The sequence below is a fragment of the Cariama cristata genome, unplaced genomic scaffold, assembly GCF_000690535.1.
Source record: "Cariama cristata isolate BGI_N322 unplaced genomic scaffold, ASM69053v1 scaffold3921, whole genome shotgun sequence".
Classification (NCBI taxonomy): domain Eukaryota; kingdom Metazoa; phylum Chordata; class Aves; order Cariamiformes; family Cariamidae; genus Cariama; species Cariama cristata.
This window is the reverse complement of record NW_009600864.1, coordinates 4,324-29,351: the sequence shown is the minus strand read 5'-3', so window position 1 is coordinate 29,351 and position 25,028 is coordinate 4,324. Positions and strand designations below refer to the sequence as shown.

Below are 25,028 nucleotides of genomic sequence, written 5' to 3'. Positions count from 1 at the left end.
GAACAAAGAGCTGACAGGAAAGACCAACATGATAAATCTTACCAGACTGCATGAACAAAGTTCTGCACAGAAATGTCAACTGGAAGACAAAGAACATTTCTTCTACTCATGCTAGTAAAAATAACTGTACTCTCTTCTGACTGCCTTTTGGACAATATCTGATTATATTGCAGCAATAAGATGGAAAACATACTCCATAAGTTTTACTGGGTATTCATTTTTTTTGTTGCCTAAATACAGCTATATTTTTAAATGCACAGCATGGTAATACAGAAATCATGATGCAGAGGTTCCATAGAAACATAGGCTTGATGATAATTTTCCCTCTGAATTACGTTCTGCTCAGCTGCTTGTCATCATACTTAGATGACTTGACAACAACAGGAAGACAGACTTCCAAATAAGTCTAGATGCATTTAACCCTGAAATCACCAAACCATTGAATAATTTTGGTTTGTAAGGAACCTCAGGAGGTCAGGTGATTCAGTCCCACTCAAAGCAGAGATAAGTCCAAGATTAGATCAAGTTGATCAGAGCCTTGTATGATCTTTCCTGATAGTAATCAGCCAGAGTAGAACAAAAGTTACTTAGGATGAGAGACATTCTTTCTCTTTCCAAGGACATGTTATTACACTGTATCTGTCATTACAGGACAGTCTCTGATTCTAAATTTACATTTGCTGATTCAATCCAACCAAGCCTCTAAGACAGTTATGGGGCTGGAGCACGTGACATGTATGGAGAAACTGTGAGAATGGCTTTGGATAGCTTGGAGAAGAGATGTTCAAGGATGGTAGAGGTATCTAATGGCAGTTTTCCTCTACCTAAGAGGTGGTTATGCAGAAGACAGAGCCAACTCTTCTCAGACGTGCACAGCAAAAGGACAAAGCCAACTGTCACAAGTTGCAATTGGGGAAATTCCTACTGAACAGTAACAAAAATCTTTTCACCATGAAAGTGATTAAGTGCTGTAAAAGATTACCCAGAGTCTGTGTAATCTGCACCCTCAGAAATTTTCAGAACTCAACTGGACACTTCTCAGTGCAACCTGATATAACTTTGCATCTAGCCTTGGTTTGAGTGGAGCACTAAGTCTACATGACTTCCAAAGGTCCCTTCTACGATCCTGGGCTTTTTCAATACCTAGAAGCTTCCTTCTTGGTACAGCCTATGCCGTCCTTTACTTCTGCTGATGAAGGAGAGCCCTCTGTGTTTTGCTGCAGTAAGGAACCAGCTGGCCTGAGCTGGAATTTTATTTGGTTAATTTTACTTCCTTCTGTTAAACAGGGAAATGGCAGAGTTTGTAGTAACAGAAAAGGAATTTTTGTAGTTGATTTAATTGTTGCATTGTGTGGCTTTATTTGAATCACACAAGACTGAGCATAAATAAAATTTATATGTGTCTTTTACACATTAACAAGTAATGTTGTACAATGTAAATTATTTTCAGACACCTTTTCCACTGCTTGGAGTTCAAGCAGCACCAGAGAAATGGAGCTGTCTAGACAGGTCAGCCTCCAAACTATTTGTGTGGATACAGTCCCACTTCAGTAGCCCTTCTTCAAATGTCACTTATTTAAACTGACCAAAATGACCTTTTTACCTGGCAGTTAATGCAGACTCCTCCACCTTCATAATGCCCATGGATGTTTAAGCTTTCTTGACGCTGATCAACATCAGGATCATAGTAGCAATCAGTTGCATGTCCATGGCAATTGCAGGCTGAAAAAGTAATATTCCAAGTCAGCTTGCTTTATAAAGCTGGAATTCAGTAGTGTAGCACAGGTGAAAAAGCAGCTTAGATTTTTTTATGTATGCATACACTCAGGTATGTTGGAATATGCTCAAATGCACATATTTACCTGTAACAACTGGATTTTCATATCAGAAACATGGCAAGATCATGTACACACAAAGAAAACGTGTGCTGCTAAGCTTATCACAGGAGGCAACAGTTGTACCGTCTCAAAACTATATATTTATGTATAAATGCAGAACTGGGAAGCTCCAGAAGAACAGTCTCAGTAGTTTTTAAAAATTATAAACAACATGTTTAAACTCTTATTCTATTTTTCCATGTCTAAAAAACACACCTGGGCTGAAGCTGTGTGCACTAAATCTTTATTTAAAATAAACAATTATAGATAAGATATACACATTTGAACAAAAATACCTACACCAAAGAACTCTCATACTCAGCCATAAATACAGATATACCAGCAAACTTGGCTATACATTTACCCACCTGCTTTCTTCTGAATGGAGACTTTTTAAGTATGAGTTGATTCTACTTCCTGAGAATTGTGGATTCAAAAAGAAGTACTGTTTAAAGAGTATGGTATGAAGAACAATAATACCACCGTCAATAATATATTATTATTATCTAGAAAAGGATAGAATTAGGTGACTGAGATAACTCATTTCCCCAGAGTATGGTTGTTTATAGTCTCAGCTGTGATGTATTTTACTTTGGGTGGTTTGTGGTTAGCTCCTTTCCTTTACTTTTCCTTTCTGTTAAGCGAAATAAAGGTAAAGTGGCTCTGAATCCATCTCTAGATAGAATCATACAGACAAGAGAAGGGAAACTGGATCATTCTCTGTATCTCCTCCACGTCTTTATATCTGAACAGCTTTGGACAAGGAAACCCTTTCCTAGAAACTACCAACAACACAGCTGAGGTGGTGGCCTGCGCTCAGGTTCCCTTTATGGTCTACTGACAGGAGCCAGACAGATCAAGACTGGGTTCCCTGGCCAGGCTGTGATAGCCTGTGAAAATCTTGGGTGTTTTTATTCATATAATTCTTCAAGAAAATAAAGCATTGCACAAATGAGACGCTGGTTCAAAGACACTAAGTTAGAAAAGGAAAGAAGAGAACATAAAAAAAAAAAAACGCAAAAAAGATTTACAATGTAAATAACAGTTCCTTGCCTCTAGGGCCAAACCATCTGTGAGCCACAGTTCACAAGTATGTCTTCTAACAGCTACGGGAAATTATTTGCTCTGATTACAGCAATAGCATTTTCTGTCACAGGGGAATAGAAACCCCTTCTACCTCATCAAGCATCTTCTCACCACTTTGGGTCATTTGCTGACCCATACAGTACTGGGAAACTCACAGCAAAAGATTGGGTTTATCCCTACAAGCTCCCATCAACCTCTTTCAATCAGTTTCTTCCAAGGGACCTCAGGCTTCTGGGAAGCTTAATAAGGTTGCTTTAATTCCTTCACTACTGGCTGCCGGGAAAAGAGGTTTGCACCTGGCCAATACTCTCAACAAATCACCTCAAACTGCTAGGAGCAATCCATACTAAAAAGGGTATTTTTTCAGAGGTGGTTAGAAGCAAAGTTGTTTTGGCTCAGATTCTTGTAGATGATCTTCTATAAACTCAAAACATGACATTATTTATGTTCTTTGTCTATCTCTTTCCTGGCAGAAAGTGTTTTCCTTTCAAAGAAGGGAATTTAAATGACATTTCAAATATTATCCAAAAATTGTGTCCCAACATGCCTATCTTCTAACAAACGTTTTAACCACCTTCCTCCTCGCACCCCCCCTCAGCTTGATTAAACAAGCCATCTCCTTATTCCTCAAACTCATTATATAGGTACATCTCTTTGGCTTTCAAGTAAAGTTCCCCTGTTAACTCTTTGTACCCACCAGCTACGCTGCTCTCAGGAAAGGCAGACGAGGAAAATAAATTAGGCCGGACACAAAGGAAACTGCAGGCTGCCAACACATTTGCTCAGAATAGGATGTGCACAGAGATGGCAACACTATCTGTACCACACTCACTGGTTTCTGGCTGGAAGGATGCAAAACACCCATGTGTGACAGTACATACCCTTCCACCAAAAGAGGGTCCATGCCATCATTTTCTTTAACAAAAGAATGAAACACAGGAAGGGGGAGAAAGGTCAATGGGCTTCTCCAGCTTCGCTACCTCAGTCTGTGGGGCTAAAGCACTCCAAACTCCCAACTACAAGCATGGGAAGGGGTGCAAGTGCGGAATTGCCAGGACTCCCCACCAGGAACACCTTTGTGCCCACTTATGTAGGGTCAGCGAAGGGCAACCATCAGTAGGAGAAGGGAGGGTGCCTGTCAGCTGTGGCAGCCTTGAGCAATCTCTCTGCAATCTGAACACCAAAAGGCTGGGTGATAGGGAGGCAAATTTTGAAGTTGTACAAGATACCTATAGTCTCTGCTCTGCTGGGGGGAATCTACCCTCTGTCAGCAGACAGTTATGACTGGGGAGAGATGTTGACTACAAGAAGGCTTCCACTTTTCTCATATAATATTCTCACATGAATTACTATTTTCATTTTTTAATAAGAGAGAAGAACATAGATAATATTCACTGCATCATCTTTTCCTTATTGCTGTATGGAAAGAATTTTCTCAGTAGAGAAAAAAGGTGTTAAAACATGCAGTGTGCTAGTTATGTTCCATCAACATGTGTGCTACAGCTAATTCCCACCCTTTTGCAATGTCCCTTTTAACCTAGCATCTTCTAGGCTACTCACGTTCACATATATTTGTGCTCCCAGCTGTTGCAGGTTGCCACTGTTTCTGATTATATCCAGGGCAGCAGTGATCACAGGTCTCCCCACAAGTGTTATGTTGACATTCACACTGAAACCTACAGAATTGAAAGCCTCTTAGTCTACTGAAGCTGGATTTAAAGGTTTTTTTCTTAATTTTATTGCAGTCCAAGACTTACATATAATGTGAAAAGGACAGGACATAAGCTCACATGTAAAGAGGTCAAACGGTAATACTAGAACATTTTTGAAATTTCCTACAATTCTTCATGATTGATTACTTTAATCATGTGATTATGAGTTTATTAGCACAGATTACTTACAGAGAACATTTATAATTGGATTCAATAGACTGGATTATGAAACTTTAGTCTAGAATATTAAATCAAGATGATCTATAACAGTTTAGGATGTATCCTATTTTAGCTTTATTGCAAGGCTCAAGCTTGACCTACAGTAAATCAAAATATTTATCATCTTTATATGCATGCTTTCATCATTTTTTCATTATGCTTTGTTTACAATAATTCTATTAGTGTTTTTAATAAACCAAGATCATAACTTCATCTTGTTATTTTTAAAATAGTTCAAACTATTCATCAAGAAAATGTAGGCCATGGGGATTTTTATTTAGCTGAATAGCCTACTTAAAGGGCAGGCTCTCATTATGGGCTAGGTCTTATTATCATGCATAGTAACTGAACACCATGAGGAACAAAGACCTTGAGACTGGAGAGGCCTTTTCCAAAGTTCCTCTCTTATCTGTGTAGTCTAATAACCAAGGGGAAATAAAATTTTTCACTATAACCATCTCATTCCAGTAGATTTCACACCTTTTGTACTTACTTTTCTCTAGCATAGATATCTGGAAAGAAGGTACCCATCTGCCCACTTACTCTTCACTAACACACAACTGAAAATATTGCACTGTCCTGATAAAAGTTTGTTTCAATGCCATTGTGGATAAGAGCAACATTGGTTTAAACTAGGCTTTTAAAAGACGTTTTAGACATCCTGATTATTCAGTCATTTCCCTATAGCAGATGAGCAGAGGAGCCTGATTTAACTCCTTGTGAAATCAATATGGAGATCATAAATTTCACAGGGAAAGGGAACAGTTCATTCAGTTTGCTTTTGTTTTTTCTAGTAATGATCAAAAGCCATTGGATCTTGGGTGAGCTCAGTTATAATGTGCAATATCTCCAGGAAGTTCACTAACTTTATCCTTGAGTTGGGCTTCTAATTCCTGCTGTTGGGAGGTGACATCAACCTGTGTTTTCCAAAAAGAACTACGGGTGTCTAAGAAATTACTCAATCTGCCAAACTCTTATTTCAATTAAAAAATAAAAATCTAAGTAAAAACCTTTTATTATTATATTTCACATATAATAGCTCTTTACATGTTTTCTGGTTAATCATTAGCAGATTCTGTTTTTTTTAAATATAATGAAAAATCACTGTAAGACTATATCATTCTATAAAAAAAAGGTCATTTGAAAATATTCATGTATTGTTTTCCTCATATTAAATAATATTATACTCAGTTTACTTACTGGTATTGGTTTTCAACACTCTCTGCATTACATACTTCAGCATGGCCATGGCAAACACATCGACCACCAATACTGATGTCCTTTATACTGTAGTAATACTACGGAACAAGCACAAGAAGTATATATAGGTCTTTCCTTACTTGTATTACGTCAGAAATACCAACATCAGATTGTTAAATCTTGCTTATCAAAATTTTAAAGGCATTTACAAAAGGCCAAAGTCAGGCAGCCAACGGTCAAACCTCTGTTGATCTCTATGTCTCAGTATGAGTACCAGCAAATTAAAGTCAATATCCATGGGGTGCCTGATAGCAACAGGCTTGGGCAGCTCACATCAAATGTATGTTACTGCAGCTCTCCATTCCCCAGCAGCTACAAAGCCAGCAGTACCCAAGCCCAAAGCTTGTTCAAAGCCCGCTTGAGGATGGAGATGTAAAGTACTGTCAAAGCATCAGATTCTGAGACTGTGGTCTGGTCAACAAACAGGACAAGCTGGCACGGGCAGTGCAATCTGCCCATTCAGTCAGACATGATCACCGAACACTAGAAAAAGACCAAAATCACCAGCTTGGTCAAAATCACTTGTGACTTAAGCTGGATTTGAAACTGTGACCTGAAGTTGAACCACTTTGTATCTCATCTTCATGTCTTGCAGGCATCCAGGCAACAGAAGATAAAAATTTAATTGGTTTAACTCAGTGAAAATATCGCTACTGTATACATATCAACAGTAACTTCTGCATACATTTTTGTAGCTTAGAAGTTGTTTCCTTGTCTCCTTAGAGCACCAGGCAGAATGGAGAGCTTGTTGTAAATCTTGACCTCTGTGTACCCCCAGAAAAATCCTCACTGGAGGATGAGGAGAAAAAGGGTCAGAACATTATGCAGGTACATCTCTTGTGCTCACTCTATTCACAATGCATCCCCTCTAAGTGCTGTGTACAGACTCTCTCAGTGGTGATCCTTCCCCTGTATTCAGCATTGGTGAGGCCACGCCTGGAGTGCTGTGTCCAGTGCTGGGCTCCCCAGTACAAGAGAGGCATGGACAGAATGGAGAGAGTCCGGCGAAGGGCCACGAAGATGATGAATGGACTGGAGCATCTCTCCTGTGACAAAAGGCTGAGAGCTGGGACTGCTCAGCCTGGAGAAGAAAAGCCTCAGGAGGGAACTTATCAATGTGTATAAATACCTGAATGGAGGGTGCAAAGAGGATGGAGCCAGGCTCCCTTCAGTGGTGCCCAGTGACAGGACCAGAGGCAATGGGCACAAACTGAAATGCAGGAGGTTCCCTTGGAACATCAGGGAACACTTTTGCACTGTGAAGGTGATGGAGAACTGGCACAGGTTGCCCAGAGACGTTGCGGAGTCTCCCTCCTTGGAGATACTCAAAAGCCACCTGCACATGGTCTTGGCCAACTGGCTCTAGGTAGACCCGGTTGAGCAGCAGGGCTTGGACCTGAGAACCTCCAGAGGTCCCTTCCAACGTCAATCATTCTGTGATTCATTTTGGTGGCATATATGCTCTCTAGTTTTACGTAGGTGGAGTTGGCTGGCACAGACCAGATGCTTCCCCGAGGCAGAGAGCTCTTCCAACTAGCTCTCTTTAGTCTAGGCAGGTGAAGAACAGTAGGTGGGATATACAGACTAGGAAATATTTCTTGCCTTTTGAACTACCTCTATTCAAATATACACATTCATTTCTAACTGTGCATACAATTTTCATACTGGAAATAAATCTTTCAAGTAAAATCTTTCAAGTAAAATCTTTCAAGTAAAATCTTTCAAGTAAAATCTTTCAAGTAAAATCTTTCAGTGTTTTCAGCACAGCTAGAAACGATCACTGTGACTCTCACCAACGTATTTGAGAGTGTTTTTTGGTATACGAGTCTTCACAACACAGTCTATGGTTTCACACAGCTTTGCAGAGCTACACTTTACTACTAATAGTAATTGTACTGTCACTGGTCAGTAATAAGTCACATCAACAATAGGCCAAAACAATTAATAGGCCAAATTGCAATAGTGTATACATATACTATATAATTCAGTGTGTCATGAACTCAAACCATTAACAGGGGAAGCCAGGCAGTTACTTGGATAGGAGAACAGAACTGATCTGGTTTTCATCTGTTTCTATAACAAGTTTAACACAAAGATTTTCCTTAAGAATATTAACTGTATCCTAGACTTCAAAGGTCTCTACAGTAAAAACTTGTGCTTTCTTTTAACAATTTAATAAACCACTTTGCATTTCACTCATCTATCCTACATCCCATGGTTATGATAACGTTGGAAGTTCCTTATACTAAAGCTGTGCTGCTTGCCAAAAACTAAATACTGCATTTACATCTGCCTGTGAGCAACATCTTAAAATTTACTTAAGACAATAAAGGTACTTAATGGGAGTGCTATCAAGTGACTGGAATAGTTTTATGTTTTTTGATGCAGAAACCCACACACACATTTGTGCAGTGCCTCACCCCAGGGTTTCCTCCAATTGTTACCGAATCTTCATTTTAAATGAAAAGGTTAGAAATAACAATACAACATGAAGTCTGCAATCCCTCTAAGTATATGAATTTCTATGCAGTGTTCCCTTGAGGGAGCTGAATTTCCTTACATTTCCCCACTGAATAGGAGTGGGACTTTGCCTTTCAAGCTCTTGGATAGTCCAAAATCCACTGAAAACAACTAGGCATCTCAAATGATTTGTGGAAAGATAGTAACTTTCCAGTGCGCCCTTTGGTTCCTGCTCCTTCAGAAACTCTGGTACTGTTTCCTAAAAATCTTTCTTTGAATAAATAAGGGAAAGTAGCATCAAATACAACTGAAGAGATTTAGTTCCTCAGTTCTGCGTAAGGTAATTTAGAAGGTTTCTGCTTTGGCTCCTTATAGCTCCCATGATGCACCCAACTTCCTTCCATATTCAAAAACAGGGAAATAAGACAGTCTGTTACAAAATCATTAATCATTACTTCCCCTCCATAAATCTGTGCTGACCCAGTTATCTTCTTGTCTCAAACAAACCTGGAGAAAATATGGGGATTTAAAGGTGAGTCACTGTAAGATTCAATTGTTAGGACGTTGCAAACTTAAAACATTCACATCATTTTTTGGTCTCTAACATGCTGAATACAATTGTTGAGTGCATCTTGGCGAAAACAGTACTTACTCTGCGGGTTACAGTGGGGTCTCGTTGAGCTTTCGATATCAAGTGTCCAAGAAGTGTATTAGTTCTGAGAAAATGAAGGCGGATGTTTGTTGCTTTTGTGAATTCTCGAAGACTAGGAGAATAAGTGAAGTTTTTTGCTCCTGGGCGGCCATTTACCAAAGACACTACAATCTAACAAAGAAGTAAGCACATTTTTGTTAAAATATATCAATTGCAAGTGTCAGTGGTGGCAGAGAGCAAAATTAGTAAAAGAATCCAAAAACTTAGTATTTGCAGTAACAACCACACATTTGATACTGAAGCCAGGACATTGGGAAAAATAGTGTTGTTGGTCTTGGACCCTCCTGAATTCTCATTACCCATATGGCACATCAGAAAAAAAAAAGTGTCTCTACCTGTTTTGAAAACAGTAGGTATAACACACAAAAAGTACATGTTTAAACAGAAAAAACCAATAGGAATAGTTGCAAATAGTTATAATAACAGTTGATAGTGTCAATAGGAGTTTTGCCTGAGTAAAAACAACAGGTTTTGGCTCTTTTCCAAAGCACATTTATTTTTGGGTTAAGGCACAAACATTCCTGGAAAAATATTATTGTTACCAGCTCCAGTGCCTGGGAGCATATGAACGGTCTTTTGGAAGAAAGTACACAGTGTTGCTTTAGAAAATCCCCTCACATGAAAGCAGATTTATCTGACTTTCGAAACAAGGGCTCTGGTACTTTTTTATTTTTTAAGGAAACAGATGCCAGCAGCCTAGCAATCATGAATCTCTATTAAATTAACAATCCAGTGTGTATGTACAGGACTGAGTAGGAGACTCTAAATTTATTTATAATCGACCAGATAACAGACTTCTATTTTCAAACAGCTCCTATACTCCAAAGCATGTAACAAGGGAACGGTGACAGTTCTGATTGATTGCAGCACAATTCTTTCAGGAAAAGTCATACAGCACATGATAGGGGATGGCACCAGCAGTGTTCTTCTATGGAACTTATTTTTTACAATATTTTATTAGGAAAATTTTACAGATATGTTAATAAATAAATCCTACTTTAATATGAAACTACAAATCCATATGCTCAAAATTCTGGATAACTCTTCAGGAGTTCAGATCTGGATTCTAACCACATCAGGCATAAAAGGAGAATGTCAGCTGGAGCCATCAGAACTGCCATGAGTTTAACATTCATTCAAATAACACAAGCCACAGTTCTGCCTAGCAAGGAACAATGGCTAAAAACAGAGCAACATTTTCCAAATGTGTGTATTATATTATAAACATGTAGCATTGTATACATTCTTTTCTTAAATAGCTACTTATTGTTGAATGGTAATTATCTGTTTCTACAGCCTTTACTCCCAGGAGCAATTCTGATGCAGTAAGTTCTGCCATGTGCACTGGAAGTGTTCAGAAAATGCAGTCAGCACCTTCAAATGTATATGGCTAAAGTGAGGTACCTAAATCGTGATAAAAACCAACACAGGTGGCTCTGAGCAGCCCCTATCCCCACAGGTAATGGTGAAAGACAGGAGCAGCCTGCTCACCCTCCAAAAATCTCACCAGCTACTTAAGTGCTTGGTTATGGACTTATTAATGTAGATTCAAGCAGTCATAGCTGAAAAATTACTTCCAGTTCTAGATTTTTATTGAAACAGCAAACTTGTGAAACCGATGCTGTTTGCTTTCAGCATTACACGTTACTTTCCTAAAAGCACTTACCTCTCCATTTTCAAGAGGCAGAATGCGAGAGTACTCTGTGGTGCAAAGGACATCGCTGTCCCTCCTCACCGGAAGATTAGCTTCCTTTCCGAACCGCTCGAAGCAATCTGCTTTGGAGTCTAGTCAAGTGAGAACAAAATTATTTTTATATGTGAAAATAAACACTATAGTTCTAATTTAAATTAACGAAGCAGTATCCCTGTGCTTTCAGGTAAATTCTACCCTGTAATTTAATAATAACAGTGATTGTGTCACTCAGTACAGAAAAATGGAAATTCCTAAAATCAAATCATTTCTCATCCTAAGCAATTCGGTGGTGCCTGACAAGACATGGCACAATATTTCTCATATCATCACAAAAAAAAAGCTATATATGTACTCCAAGATTTTACATTGGTATTTCGCTTTGATTTTTGCCAGGAACTCTGGGGTCCCATGGGATGAAGGACACTATCTTGGTTTTTGGATTTGTCAGAACTACAAACAAAACAAAACAAAAATTCCCAACAGACTGAAAAATATTCATGGGCTGAGTTACACTTTCAAAGTATCATACTCATTTTTAGTTACACTCTTGTCACTAATTTATTGTGGATAACTAAGACAAATGTATTTGATGTTCACTGTCTTCACTGCAGTTGAAATCTTTAGCAAGCCCTATGGGCTAATTTTGCTGCTACCGGATGAATGATTAAAGAAATCTGTCCACAAAAAAGTGACACAAGGATCGATACTCACGAGCAAAATATTGCCAGGGAGTGTAAGTTCTTCCAAAATCCACTGATCTTTCTAAGATCCAGAGATCTGGACGAGGAGAATTTGCAAACTTGATAAGGATATAGGCAACTTGGAAGAGCTGGTAACAGAATATACATAGATCTTGTCAGGAGCTTTTTGAACTCTATAGAGTACCACAATACTAAACCTAATGCCAATAAACACCTTTTCTGTAGTGTACACTTAGAAGGTTACCCTCTGCAGTTTCATTCCCATTAAAATAATAGTCCAGATTCTCAGCTGGCTACCTCACCTGGCAACATGCTCCAGTACATAAAGAAAGCTGCAACAGGACTGTGTTAAACGCCATCTCTTACATTTCAGAACCGCTGTGTTTTGCACATGACTGATTGCTTGGGTGTGTTAAGGGTACAGTACTTAACCTTGAAAAGTTGGCATCTCAACACATCATTGAACTAAGATACTTTTGCAGCATCCTAGTACAGCTGTGTTGCATTCCAATCATGTAATTGTGTATGTAGTCAAGGAAAATCACAATGATGTAAAAGAAAACATACACACCCTTTACACTGGGACTCCTTTGGTTGTGTTTGATAGTAATCTAAGCCACCTGTTCCCTCACTTTAAGAATATTTCTAGATAACTTTGCCACTTGACAGACTTTCCAAGTAACAGAAGCAAGCCACCCTAGAGTTTCGTGGATATCAAATAACACAAGAGAGATTCTCATGACTGGTAGCTCGTTCATTGTCTGAAACGATGAACCTTCATCAGCTCAAGGTTCTCAAGGCCAAGAGTCCCATCTGGCTTCTTTGGGTGCTCATTGTGTATCATCACAGCAATAGACGACAGAGACAGATAGCTCCCAAACACTACAGCAAACATGGATCTGACAAGAAAGGAAATCTTACTGTAAGCCTCTTGGGATAGTCCAGAGTTATAAAAATCAAAACATCAGTAAAATTATCTCTACACAAAAGGCTGAACACAGATTGATTCTAAGGGTCATTTAGAGTGTAAACAACCACAACATGGATATGAGCTGTCAATAAAAGTGATCCAATATTGAGTTACACACAATATTCAAGTGAAGCTGCACTGGAATTTCCCACTCAACAACCTCAATTCAGAATCACCTGCTTGCAAGAGATTCTTACTTTGGTGGGGGAGGCAGGTGGTTACACTCAACGGTCTGTCAAGTAACTGCTGCCAGAGCCCTCACATCAGATACACCCACGCAGTTCATCTTTGCTTAAACACCATAAATGTCATAACCCTGAAGCTAATAATTTGTACAGGTTATTAGACTCCAAACCACAAATGCGTACATGATCCCAACCACAAACTGGGAACAGCATCTGTTCCCATGCCTGGCCTGTTCAGCTGCCAGCTAGGACCGATTCAATAGCTGTAATACCAGCTGGGGCCACCAAGGGCCAGATACAAACCGTGAACAAGGCAGTGGAGCAGATACCTGGAAATATTTGTCCCTAACACGTACCGACCCCATGGCTACAAGGACATCGCAGTCATACGGCTACAGGCAGCCTCAGTCTTCACGTATCTGTTCCAGGCATTAGCGTCTGAATATCAGAAGTATGCACAGAAGAAAGTAAAACCTTCTCATGGAGAAATGGGAGGAATTCAGGGACTTCATGGAGCATGCCCTCATGACAATACCTCACATCCCAGAAGAAATAAATGAAGCTTTTTCATTGTGCATTCATTTAATGCAGTATGTACAACTATCCAGGGTTCTATATACACCAAGGCATTGCTGCAGCAGGTGTCATACCTCGAAACCTATTTCAGAAACTGTTGCTTTCCTGAATGTTGCTTACCTAGGTCAGTGGCGAGATAACCGGGGGAAAAAAAAAACTTTCATGTTAGTGCTGGAATTTACCCTGACTACTTAACACAGCCTGACAAGCACCAGCTTCACCTCCTGTGATACTAAATTAGGTACCTAAATAACCAGACAGTACCTACATACGGAAAATTACTTACTAGACAACAGTATCGAGCAAAGTAAGTGGCAGCCATTCTGTCAACAGAACCATGACAGAACCCAGAACTACGCACAGTGACTGCACAGGTGGAGTAACGCCTTTAAATTACTGATGCTGATTGTCAGAAATAGGTAAACACTTCCGGGACTGTGGCAAGATTTGCTTCTATTGAGTTTCTGATACTCTTTGCCTAAGTAATTTCTGCTACTTGACTGGCAAGTTTCAGAGTAGGGATATTGGCCATATAGATATTACAAGTCATCCAGTATGGCCATTCTGTGCAAAGACTGGTGTCCTCTCAGGAAAGCATAATAGTTCTGAAATTCAAAAAAAAATAAAAAGGGTTTCATGTTCTTGCTTTTGGCCAGCTGAACCTCTCAAGGGGCACTGCCCTGTTCAAACCAGGTTTGCACTGGGCAGGCAACTGCCTATCCGTTAATAGTCTTGCTTCCCCTATGTTTTAAGGTCTCTGGGAGTCCCATCCCTACCCGCATGTTAACAAGTGTGGATAAGACTCTGTGTTGACTGATCCAGATTTAATCAAGACAAATGGTTTAGAAAGCTCAAGAGGAAAGAAAGGAAGCATACAGAAAAGGTCCTGCCTTCTCCAGGGCCCAATTGCTTGTAGTCACATTGTGGAATCATTACAACAATGACCTTCTACCTACTCTCCAAAAAAGCAGATGACATCTGCTTCAGCTTGTCATACAGTTACTCTTTTACTCAGATGCTACTCACAGCGCTGACACAGGCAATCTCATCTCAGCTCTCCTAACAGGTGATACTTTCTCATAAGCATGAGCAAAATAGTAGCAGAGAATTCCACTTGCACAGTGCTTCCACACTGCTGAAGAAATATAAGACAAGCTCACTTACATATCAGTGTCACCCTGGACTATAACCTTTCACAAGCATCGAAAGAAAAAAGCGGCCAAAATAAAGGCACACACTAGTAACACAGCTGAATCAGCATGTGGCATGCGTCAAACACCTGTATGCCACATCTGCTATGCAGCTGTAGAATTTGCTTAAGCCTATGACTACTCAATACATGTGAAGTTGAAGTACTGCCAACATGTGCATTGTGTCACGAACTCTGCAAGTCTGCCAATGCTTAAAGAACTGTCTCCCAGCACCACACTTTGCATACTTCCATGCAAACCTCAAAATGGAAGAAAAGAAAATGTATGACAACTTCAAACTACGGTTGCATATGTAAACTTTCAATTCACATGCAGATCTCCCTGCATCTCATAGTTTGAAATACTGCTCAGGTTTGTACAGTCACATTCAGAAAGGGGAAAGGGATAGGTCTGGATAAAAATTAAATTAGTGTTAGTTAATGACGATGTATTACCAAAACTTAGTCAGTCACCAATCCTATCACCTGTCCTGCTTCTGACTTCACACAGGTGCCAAAGATTTGGTTTTGATCTGGATCAAGGATGCAGAATAGCACCTGAACCCCCAAATTTCCACTACGATTGAATACTGACCAAGTTAATGAAAGGCCTCTCTCCAGATCTGACGAGGCAACAACAGAAGAAAAATAATCCTTGGCTTAGCAAATAAATCCTAACTAAAGATAGAACAGTAACTTTCCTGACTTAAGATCTAGAAAAGAAACCATTAAAACCAATTTTAATCACGTATTCTAAACTAGCATTTCACTAATTTAAATCTTGATCCCATTGCAATGACAGAAATAAGACCTACCCTGAGAAAAAAGCATAATAAACTCAAAGCAGTGTTTTTCTTTAGTCATTCAGTTTTGAGAAAAAAAGGAAATGAGTTTCTTAATTTTTGAAAAAATGAATATTTGGTTGCTTTTAAGTCAAATTTCTTTCACTAAAAAACCAACCATTTTTCAAAAGAAGTATTAAAAACGTAAGTAAGCATTAAAAGTAACTGCTCTTTTGGTGCAATTATATAGTAGTAAAAAAAAAAAATTCACCAAAAAACCCTGAAATATGGCTTAATCAAAATTCTGACCATTTTCTGATATGAACAAAGAATTGTTTAAAAGTAGAAACAGCATTTTGTTTCCAGTAATGGAAACAATCCACTCTGGAAATGCATGCTTGAAAGAGGATATATTCCTGTAACTGTCCCAACACCATATCCTGCTGTAATCTAGCAGCATGGGTCAAACGTGATGGATTGTCAACAGCTGGAATGTAACCAGTTCCATATCGATGTGACTTTTTCCTGTTTGCTCAAGTTCGTTCAGTTTTGCAATGTTTTTGCAGGTAGTGACCTTGAAGATTCACAAAAACTCAAAGTTTTTAAAAATCATCCAGAAGAATGAGCAAAATGTGTTCCTCATGTAAGAACGGAAATTGTAACTCAGTGTTAGGAATTACCAATATTACATTATAAAGACAGAAACATTTCTATCGAAGCCCTTACAGGTGAATTTAAGACTGCATTAAAAGAGCTCATTTAAATTGATTGAGAATCACATTGTACCATTATTGTTAATGATATAATATTCACAATCTCTAATGGCATGCACACTACTTATTTTAACCCAACAGAAAGAAAACTTCCTATGATCCATTGCATCCTCATGAGAAGTCTAAAAACTGCAATAAGATTAATTTAAAATCTTTCTTCTGTTCTCCTTAAAAGTTTAAGCAACTCTATATAAAAAGGAATTTCAAAGATTTGTTTGATTCTTAAAATACATAAGCAAATGGAAGAAAGTTAGATATGCATATACAAAAGTATAGCATATTTTCCTCCGTTCCTACCACTATAAACTCAAAACAGAATACTACTAAAATACTGAAATGACTTGTTAGTTAAGCGCTGGACATAAATTAGTACAAAAGACTGTACTAGTCTGTTCTGAACAATCATTATGCTGTGTGCTGCACCGGTAGGAAAGGACTGTTCTCCCTTTTTGGTTCATGAAGAATAAAAAGTCTTGGAGCATGGTAATAACAAGAACACAACTAAAGTCAGGTAGACCATCTATCTGAGGCATTCTATAGATCTCAAGATGTGTTCAAAAAGATACCACAACACTCACTCTTCTTGTAATCTGAATTGTAGTAGCACGGAAAACAGCTGTTTCCAGCAGCATGGTATTTCGTCGGATTGTATTAGCAGATATATCCACACCATCAAAACTTCCCTCAACATAATATCACTGTTATTCTAGGCTTCTGACATGATCTTGAGATCACGCTGTGGTTGCATTGCACGTTACTCAGAAGATAGTGAGGTCCCTGCACTGAAGGACCTCTGCAAAAGATGCCCTGCATTAGTAGACATGCAACCTTTCTCTGCTTGCTGGACATGTTAGCAAAGAAAGTGAGAAAAAGGGAGAAATCTGATGATCATTCAGTACCTAAACTAAGCTTCTCAGATGTGGGCTGATGCAGGAGTGGGATTCCAGGAATTGTGAATTGTGCTTAGCACCTGCTCCAGAACACACCTTAGTGCCACTGACTGCACGGGGTTGGCATGTGCATGCCCAGTAGTTCCTTAATGTAATGAAGGCTTAAGGTCTTGAGCATTGATTTTTCCTCAAAGACCAAGCCATAAAAGTAACAGTCCATTTAAATGAAATAAAAATCCCATGTACTCTAGTTAAAGTTAAAGGCTTTGATTTCTTGAGGTTGCAAAGAGGTCAGCACACCATTTCTTTAACAACTTTCAGTATGACTTGAGGCACCCTTGCAGATCCACAGGCTTAATAAAACACTCCTGAGAGTCAGTATTTGGCAATCCCCAAGAATGGATTTTGCAGATGAATCTGTAATATAAAAAAATGCCAACTAGAGAGAGCTGACCCAACCTTTCTGGCAGTTGCCAGCTACTCTTCTGGGTATCTGGAAAAGTAGCGGTAGCAGAGATGCAGAGAAAAATCCCATGCACGTGGTATCTGAGAGGCATTAGATCCACTGAATGTGTTCCACCCAGTTTAACTGCGTACACGTATATACAGCAATGCTAACGGTGCGTGAGCAGTGCCAGTGACTGGCGAGGTTCCCACTGCACAGCATGGGAAACTCATTCCTTGCATCCTAGCTTTACAGTCTGGGGTGCAGGACTTCCAACATTGTTCAGTGAGCACTGTACATGTTGTATTCATATCACTTTTTCATTTAACTAGCCACCGATGCTAAAAAGCATATTTAGTTATGCAAGTCAGCGTCTGTGAATACGCCTCATTGACACATCTGCACATGTTAAGTCTTTTGTCTATCACAGGCGATGGGCAGGACCAGAAGGGAGAAGCTCTGCACACTTCATAGGCAGTTTGCTGGAAGGAAGGAATGCTTCCAGAAATGAAAGGATAGTCCAGGTTCAGTAAGTACTTGGTCTTTTTGCCAAGGCTGCAGGCAAATACATCAATGATTGGCAGTTATTATCCTGAAATTTCTCATGCAGCCACTTTTCCATTGGGATTTGGACAAAGACCAACTCAATGCTCATAATTATTTCTTACATATGGCCTATTTCTTCACAGAACACTGAAGCTATTCATATGGGAAAGGATTTGTACAATTCAGACCTCAGCTGTCCAGGAGATAAACGTCCCCTTATGAGGGCTGCAGTCCAAAGTAAAAAGAACACAGCAGTACTGTCAGCACTGGAAGGAAACAGGGAAGTGCGAAGGGTTGGAGGCTATCAGCAGAGGTTCTGCTTTTATTATATTGAGTTGAAAGTGAGGTATTTAGGACAACATATCACAAAATGAAAGTAATGTGTAGGAATGAGCATGGGAAGGGAGGTGGGAGAAGCCAAGGTACAGGCATGGAGGGAAGTGAGATCAGTGAGTGGGAACAAAGACCTTCCTAAAGGGATGCTGAAGAACCAGAGGAAGACAGCGTCAGGAAAGTGAAGGAGAGCAAGATTTACAAGATTTTTTCTGTATATTTTGAGAATAATACCAAATGAGTACCAAAATCACATTTTAAAGCCAATGACATAGATCTATTAACGCAAACATAAGAAAAAAAATGCTAAGCCATTCCAAAGATCTTTGACTAAATCTTTAAGAAAACACGACACATTGACTGCATCTTAAAGGATAACACAAGCACTAAAGGATGTATTTAGCGTATTTCCCTGATTAAAGCTAGCAGCTCAGCTCACAATGAGCTGCTTGTAGTGTGACCAAGGAATAAATGGAGCGTGCATTACCTGATATAACTTTTAGAAACTTCTATCAGATGGCTGCTATTTGATCAGCTGAAGTTGTGTTAATCTAGAGTTCACAAGCAGATTCACCTTACTGTGGTATGAGCCAAAATCAACTAACTTCAAAGCACAGTGTTTTGTGGCACAATCCCAAATCAGCTTCCTGCACAAACTGAAATACTCGGGACCAGAGTTCTCTAATACAAAGTGACACAAGATTATCTGTGCTGTTAGCATCCCTGGTTTTCCGTACTGCAGTGACAACATTGTACCTTCCCCAGACCTAAAAGCCCCTTTTCTCCCCAGTGTGAACCAAAACAGCAGAGCCAGGGTCAGTGCTGCTGTGGAGGCAGAGCTGTGCAGGGCTTCCAGAGAAAAGGCTTTGTCTCACTGCTGGGGCAGTTCTGTAGAAGCTTTATGCAGTGGTTCGCGTGCCCTAATTTGTAGGACTTCTCGGTGTTATTATAGAGGTTATGCAATCGCACACTGTAGATGGGTCTAATTTCAGGGTCAGCAGTAATATAAAGTCTTCAATAGTCAAGCACAATGAATGCAGTGCCTATTTTTGGAAACCCAGTTCAATGCAGCTTATGATAAATCTTCCACCATCTTGACAGTTTGTCCCTATGGGAGAAGGGTCTACAGGACACTTTATATTTTATAGAATGACAGTTAAATTAACTGTAACTTCAGACACATTTTAAGAAAGTACATCAGTCTTTCGTAAATTAAGAACAATTGTTTTTAATAACAACAATTAGGCAAAGCTGATTAATATTCCCAACAACAAATATTGTTTGTAAAGCTATGGACATCAAGGATTGCTATCAAATATAAAAATTAAACCCATAAGAAATACCATATAAAAGCAACTGAGAAGATTTGCCAAACTGCGAGGTTTTTTTACAAAATGTTTACATGCGTTAACTGGCAGATAACATAAAAGCATAAAGTCCTCCACAAGCCATACCACTTATCTTAAATTTATGGTTGAATTTCCCCTCTCTCCCTAATAAAAGTACTAATTTGGACATTACATTCCACTGTGTGCCTTTAATTTACAACAGTGACTAATAATATCGCTACATAAAAACTATTCAACATATTAGTGCACAAGACTTCACCAAGCTTGAGTCTTTCAGCTCTGCAGTATTGCACAAAAGCACAGTAAAAAAATGACACGTAACTAAAAGCAGCAATAAAATTCTAAGACTACACTTTTTGAACTACAACAGTTAGACATTTCTTTTTCATCATACACTATCATGCTATCCTGAACCTTCATCTTCTGAAGACAGAGTTCAGAAAAATACCTGGGGGACTGTAATGTAGATACTGGACTACTGTAATGTCTGCTGAGCATTAAGCAAGCCAAAGATGAGGGCACACCTGCTAAAATTAGGCAATTCAAAGAGTCAGGGGAAGGGCAATGAACTTCAGTCAGACATTCTGAATTCAGAAGTTTAAAATATGTTGAAAACTACATTGGGAAAATCAGGACCAATTAAAGGAATAAATGAGACTTCATTTGAGCCAAATACTTTAAACAAGTCAGGAATAGCCACAGCATAAGCAGGTATGTCAAAAGGATGGAGAGACTGCCTCAGGGATCAACATTATAATTATTATTATTCAGAAGCACTGTGATTGATTAGAAATGTAACTATAGTACAGAAAGTCACAAAGGGAAGTAAAGCAGGGCTTTTGCTTTAAGGTTTTCGATTTTCCTCATATTACAAAGTACAGCAAAATAAGCATTTTTCTAGCAAAAAGATTTAACATCCTGAAGGGATTTGACTTTCAAAATCAACCCTAGCCATTCTGAAACAGAAGCAGGAGTAGGTGGGTGTTCTGTTCCAACTCCATGGTAGTGAGCGCTCAAACTTCCATCATGGTGCAACTATTCCGTTAAATATTGTCATCAGACCATGGCAAAAGGCTCCACTGGGATTCCACTCTCAGTCTTAGAGATTTTTTTTTTGCAGTAAATGAAAAGATTTTGACATTGCACTAAGTTCTGCTTCCTCTAATTGTGAATATTTGATGACCAACTTACAACTCAGTCATTGCTTCCCTGCACATGTATGTACCTTACTCTTTGTCATGTTTCGCACATGCAAAAACATTTCCATATTTTGTTTGCAGAAAAAGGTGCCTTGTGTCAAAACAAAGAACAAGACCACTACTCAGTGAGGAAAACTACATCCCTGCTATCTTTTCAATATCACAGCCTGTAGTGCTGCAAGGTATTTAGGCACACATCTAATTTTAATAACATTTCTTTTTCCTTAAAACCCAAAACCTTCATTTCAGCTCACTTGAGGGAGAATTGCACCTTGAAAATTTCTGTCTGTCAACTACTGAGAAAGTTTGCATGACTCACATGCACTAAGCTCTTCATTTTTAGGACCCAGAAATAAGGTAAGGTGAACTGAGGTCTCAGCGTTTACCTGTTGGCTTGAGTAGACTTACTCCGTCACAGTATTTTTCTTCTTATTACCATTGTGCACTACTGTATGAATTTGATGTGTGAGAATACTAGGCAAAATGTCAAAAGTGAATCTCAAGTTCAAACAAAACCTGAGATTAAGGTTTAACTGGCTGAACGCAGATATGACATAACGTCAGTGAAGGGGGGGGTGGGGGGAGAAAAAAGAAAAATCACATGAATCCTACTAAACCCTCATCCATCAACCAACTAAAATGATCCTTTCCCAATCACAAGACCTGAAGTCATTTTGACCTTTGTCTTGGGTTTCCCTCGCTTCCAAGTAAGGGAATTCAGTCGCCTTTCCAAGTGGTACCAGAGTAAAGAGAAACACACAGCCTCCTGCTGAGAAATTCTTTAATAACTACAAGAATTTTAGCACACAGCGGTTGGTCTCCAAGAAGTCCCATGAGAAGAGGGCACACAGTTCATATCTTTCCTCTGAAGGAAGCAGGTTTCTCAGTTTACTCAACACGTAAGAGATAAGGTGTCTGTCAGTAGGTCCTCCAGAGAAGCTAACAAGTACACAGTGGGAACAGCAGTTTTGGATGGAGCAACGTGCCACACAAGTAGATGTCAATGATGCACAAGTGTTGGTCACAAATACACTGTAAGACTAGTTACAGCCTGCCACCTAATCCTGCATCTTGCAGAGACCACGAGGGATGCAAGCAGCTCAGAAGGTAAGGCCTGCTCTGCTGGGAGGGGATTGCCTTCCCATGTCTATTCATAGCACCCTGCTCTGCATTCAGTGTCCCTACTCTGTATGCCCAGCCTGAAAGACATATTTCCCTATAGTTTGCTGGGAAAGAATGACTGAGTAACTCACTTCACACATCACACACAACACGCTTCAACTGTACAGCATAACAGAAAGAGCAACACAACTCAGAGATAGGTCCAACCACTGTGGGTTAGGCTAATGTGGACACTGTGGCCTAATAATTCATCAGCTTCTACATAGCTCCCCCTTCTTTTTGTGGTACAGTAGAGAAAAGCAACCAAGAAAACAGGCATGTTATTAATTTAATTAATAGAAATGTAAATTCAAAAATCACAGCAGTTTAGTTTAACTACTGATATTCTCTATCTTAAGTTGTCTGGTCTTTTCTGCACTGTGGCTACACTGGATCCAAAAACGCTGAATGAAGATATCCTCAAAATGAGAACCATTCCAGTCATGTAAGGGACAGGAGCATTAAAAGCCTCATGTAACAGAAGATGCAAAACTATTTGCATGTGAATCCCCAACAAAACGACAGCTAAGTCTCACAGAGAAACATTTCTCCTTAACTATTCCTCTCCTAGCTGTCAACTAAACTGAACGGCTACTCAAAAAAATCCTGTCCTACATAATCAGGGAATAAACAGTTACTACTGTCCAAAATATATATGTAAATGTATACATGTATTTTGCAGCCCCCAACATATATTTATAGTGATATATTTTCAGCTGGTGTGAACTTGCAGAGCATAACTAATTTCACTGGATCAGCGCCCAATTATGGCAGCTGAGAATCCGTCCCTATGACTTAAAATACAGATACAGAGGCTTTACTGTTAGCTACTTGCCTATCGCCTGCAGAGGAAATACGGGTGTTCATGTTACTGTCATATTACCAATTCATATTACACTGGCTTTGCTGTACCTTCCCTTTTAGACCATGTTATCAGTATTTTTCTGTCTATCTTGAAGATTTTGCTGGATGATAGAGAAACCAGAAGGACCCCTGAGGGAAAAGTAGACTCCAAACATTATTCTCAAAATGTGTGCATGGTAAGAGATCATGGAATCTCTCCCCGTCTGTGCCCATGGAAAAGGAGAATATGAAATGGAAGGTAGAGCCCTAGTTTCAACTGAGCAGTCCCCCCTGTCATCTCCGGTTAACGAGTTACAGTCTCAGTGCAAGAAAGCACACAGTCATTAAATCTGCGTGGTAACAGTGGCAAGAACCCACAACATCAACATTCCTGAAGGAAAATAATCACTTTAATAAAGTTAACTTGGTAAAAATATACAGAACACAAACCAGACAAAAAAGCTGTGGTGTTGGAAGTTAAAATCATCAGATCAAACATCTCTCCCAATTGCAAAGCTTGTATATAAATGCAAGAAATGATCAAACCTCACCCAATAGCTCATGCACTTACCTGCCCCAGATCTAAAGTGACGTTGACTTCATTGTACTTCAAGCCCATAGAAAGAGGAGGACTTTGCCACCAGCGCTCCGTGCCATCGATTGCATTGGTTACTGGGTGAGCTTTACTGGGATCAGCAGCATTGCAATAATCACAAAACTGTCCCTGAAATGCAATAAATTATAAAGATGGTCTCAGCTGAAATCTTATGCACTGCAGATGCATGCTGTTGTTAACTGAGATTCTGAACTAGAGCACTGACTAAAAAGGGGGTTAAATGTTGTTTCTCTTTTTATACAGTGTAATTTTTAATGCATAAATGATTCCCCCGGCGATTAAATTACAGATTTATACCCTGAAACACACTAAATTTTATGTTACAACCTAAAAATTCAGAAATCTCTTTAAGGAAACTACAGCAAGTCTTTCTTTATTAATTAATTTATTGATACTATGGTGAAATTACCTATACTACAACTGCAGGGATGTCTGCAGGAAATTAACGAAACAAAGATTCTTAAACCTGGATTAAGAACAACAAAAAAATTATCCTCAGTTCTCCTAAAAGACTATGAAATATCCACATATGTACATTGCCTGGTATTACTAAAACCATAATAAATACTCTGTTACTTGCCTATAAGTTTGGTGTTATAATTCTATAATACTGCTTTGATTTTTCTCATGCCATTATAATACATTCTGAATCAGACTTCTGAATAATATGTACTCATAGAAAATGCAATGGGCCTTATAGACTGTTCCCTTTAAGTTTCCCTTTAAAGAATCCCATTGTATCTTCATTTGCAGAAGTTACTGCCCAGTTTCCAGTCCACAACCAAAGCCACACTCCAGAGATCCCCTGATAACGTCCCTTTGATAGTCTCTAAAGCTCTTTGTACTCTTCTGTACAATAATGGTGAATAAACTTCAGGAAACTTAATTGCCTTTTAGTTTGGTATGTCGGCTTGCCCCACAAGCAGTATTTTTGTCTTCAATAAGCTGCTTTTTACAGTCCACTAAGATTAGTGCTGAAGCATTGTAATTAGTTACCAAGGGATCTTTTTAGTGTGCCATTCACTCCTTACTCCAGTCACTGGGTGGAGCTCATCAATGAAAATGCTAAACTGTGCCAGGCACAGATCTTTGCAGAGCCACAACAGAAAAATGACATTTTCATTGAACGGCAGTACTCCCTTAACGGTTACTTCAGTCAGACAGTTGCTTAATCCATTTAGCCTGTGAGGTGATGGCCCTGTGTTGGACTCCTGTTTTAAATAGGGTAATATTTTTAAATAAGGTATAATGAGGTAAAATTTTAAATAAGGTAATATTTGCACCATTCCCTTTATCAACTAAGCATATTTTCATCAAAAAGATGTGACAAATCTTTTGTTGTTTCCACAACCCACATTGCCTGGCATGAAGTATATTCCTACCCTCTTATGTATTAACCGAATTCCATATAACTGCCATTATTTTGTTTGTCACTGCTGTCAGACTAACCC

The 25,028-nt window shown here is 39.1% G+C and overlaps 1 protein-coding gene across 1 annotated transcript in view; it reads right to left on the bottom strand.

The window, feature by feature from the left end:
- Window positions 1–23,685, bottom strand: part of LAMA3 (laminin, alpha 3) — a gene marked incomplete at both ends in the record, with an annotated part of 81,889 nt that extends 58,204 nt beyond the window's left edge. Inside the window, 7 exons of the mRNA XM_009710193.1 lie at window positions 1,604–1,722; window positions 4,524–4,639; window positions 6,095–6,192; window positions 9,267–9,437; window positions 10,993–11,111; window positions 11,731–11,848; window positions 23,533–23,685. Of these exons, the coding sequence (XP_009708495.1) occupies window positions 1,604–1,722; window positions 4,524–4,639; window positions 6,095–6,192; window positions 9,267–9,437; window positions 10,993–11,111; window positions 11,731–11,848; window positions 23,533–23,685 (894 nt within the window). The remainder of the gene's footprint in view (window positions 1–1,603; window positions 1,723–4,523; window positions 4,640–6,094; window positions 6,193–9,266; window positions 9,438–10,992; window positions 11,112–11,730; window positions 11,849–23,532) is intronic.
- Between the last annotated feature and the right edge of the window lie 1,343 nt (window positions 23,686–25,028).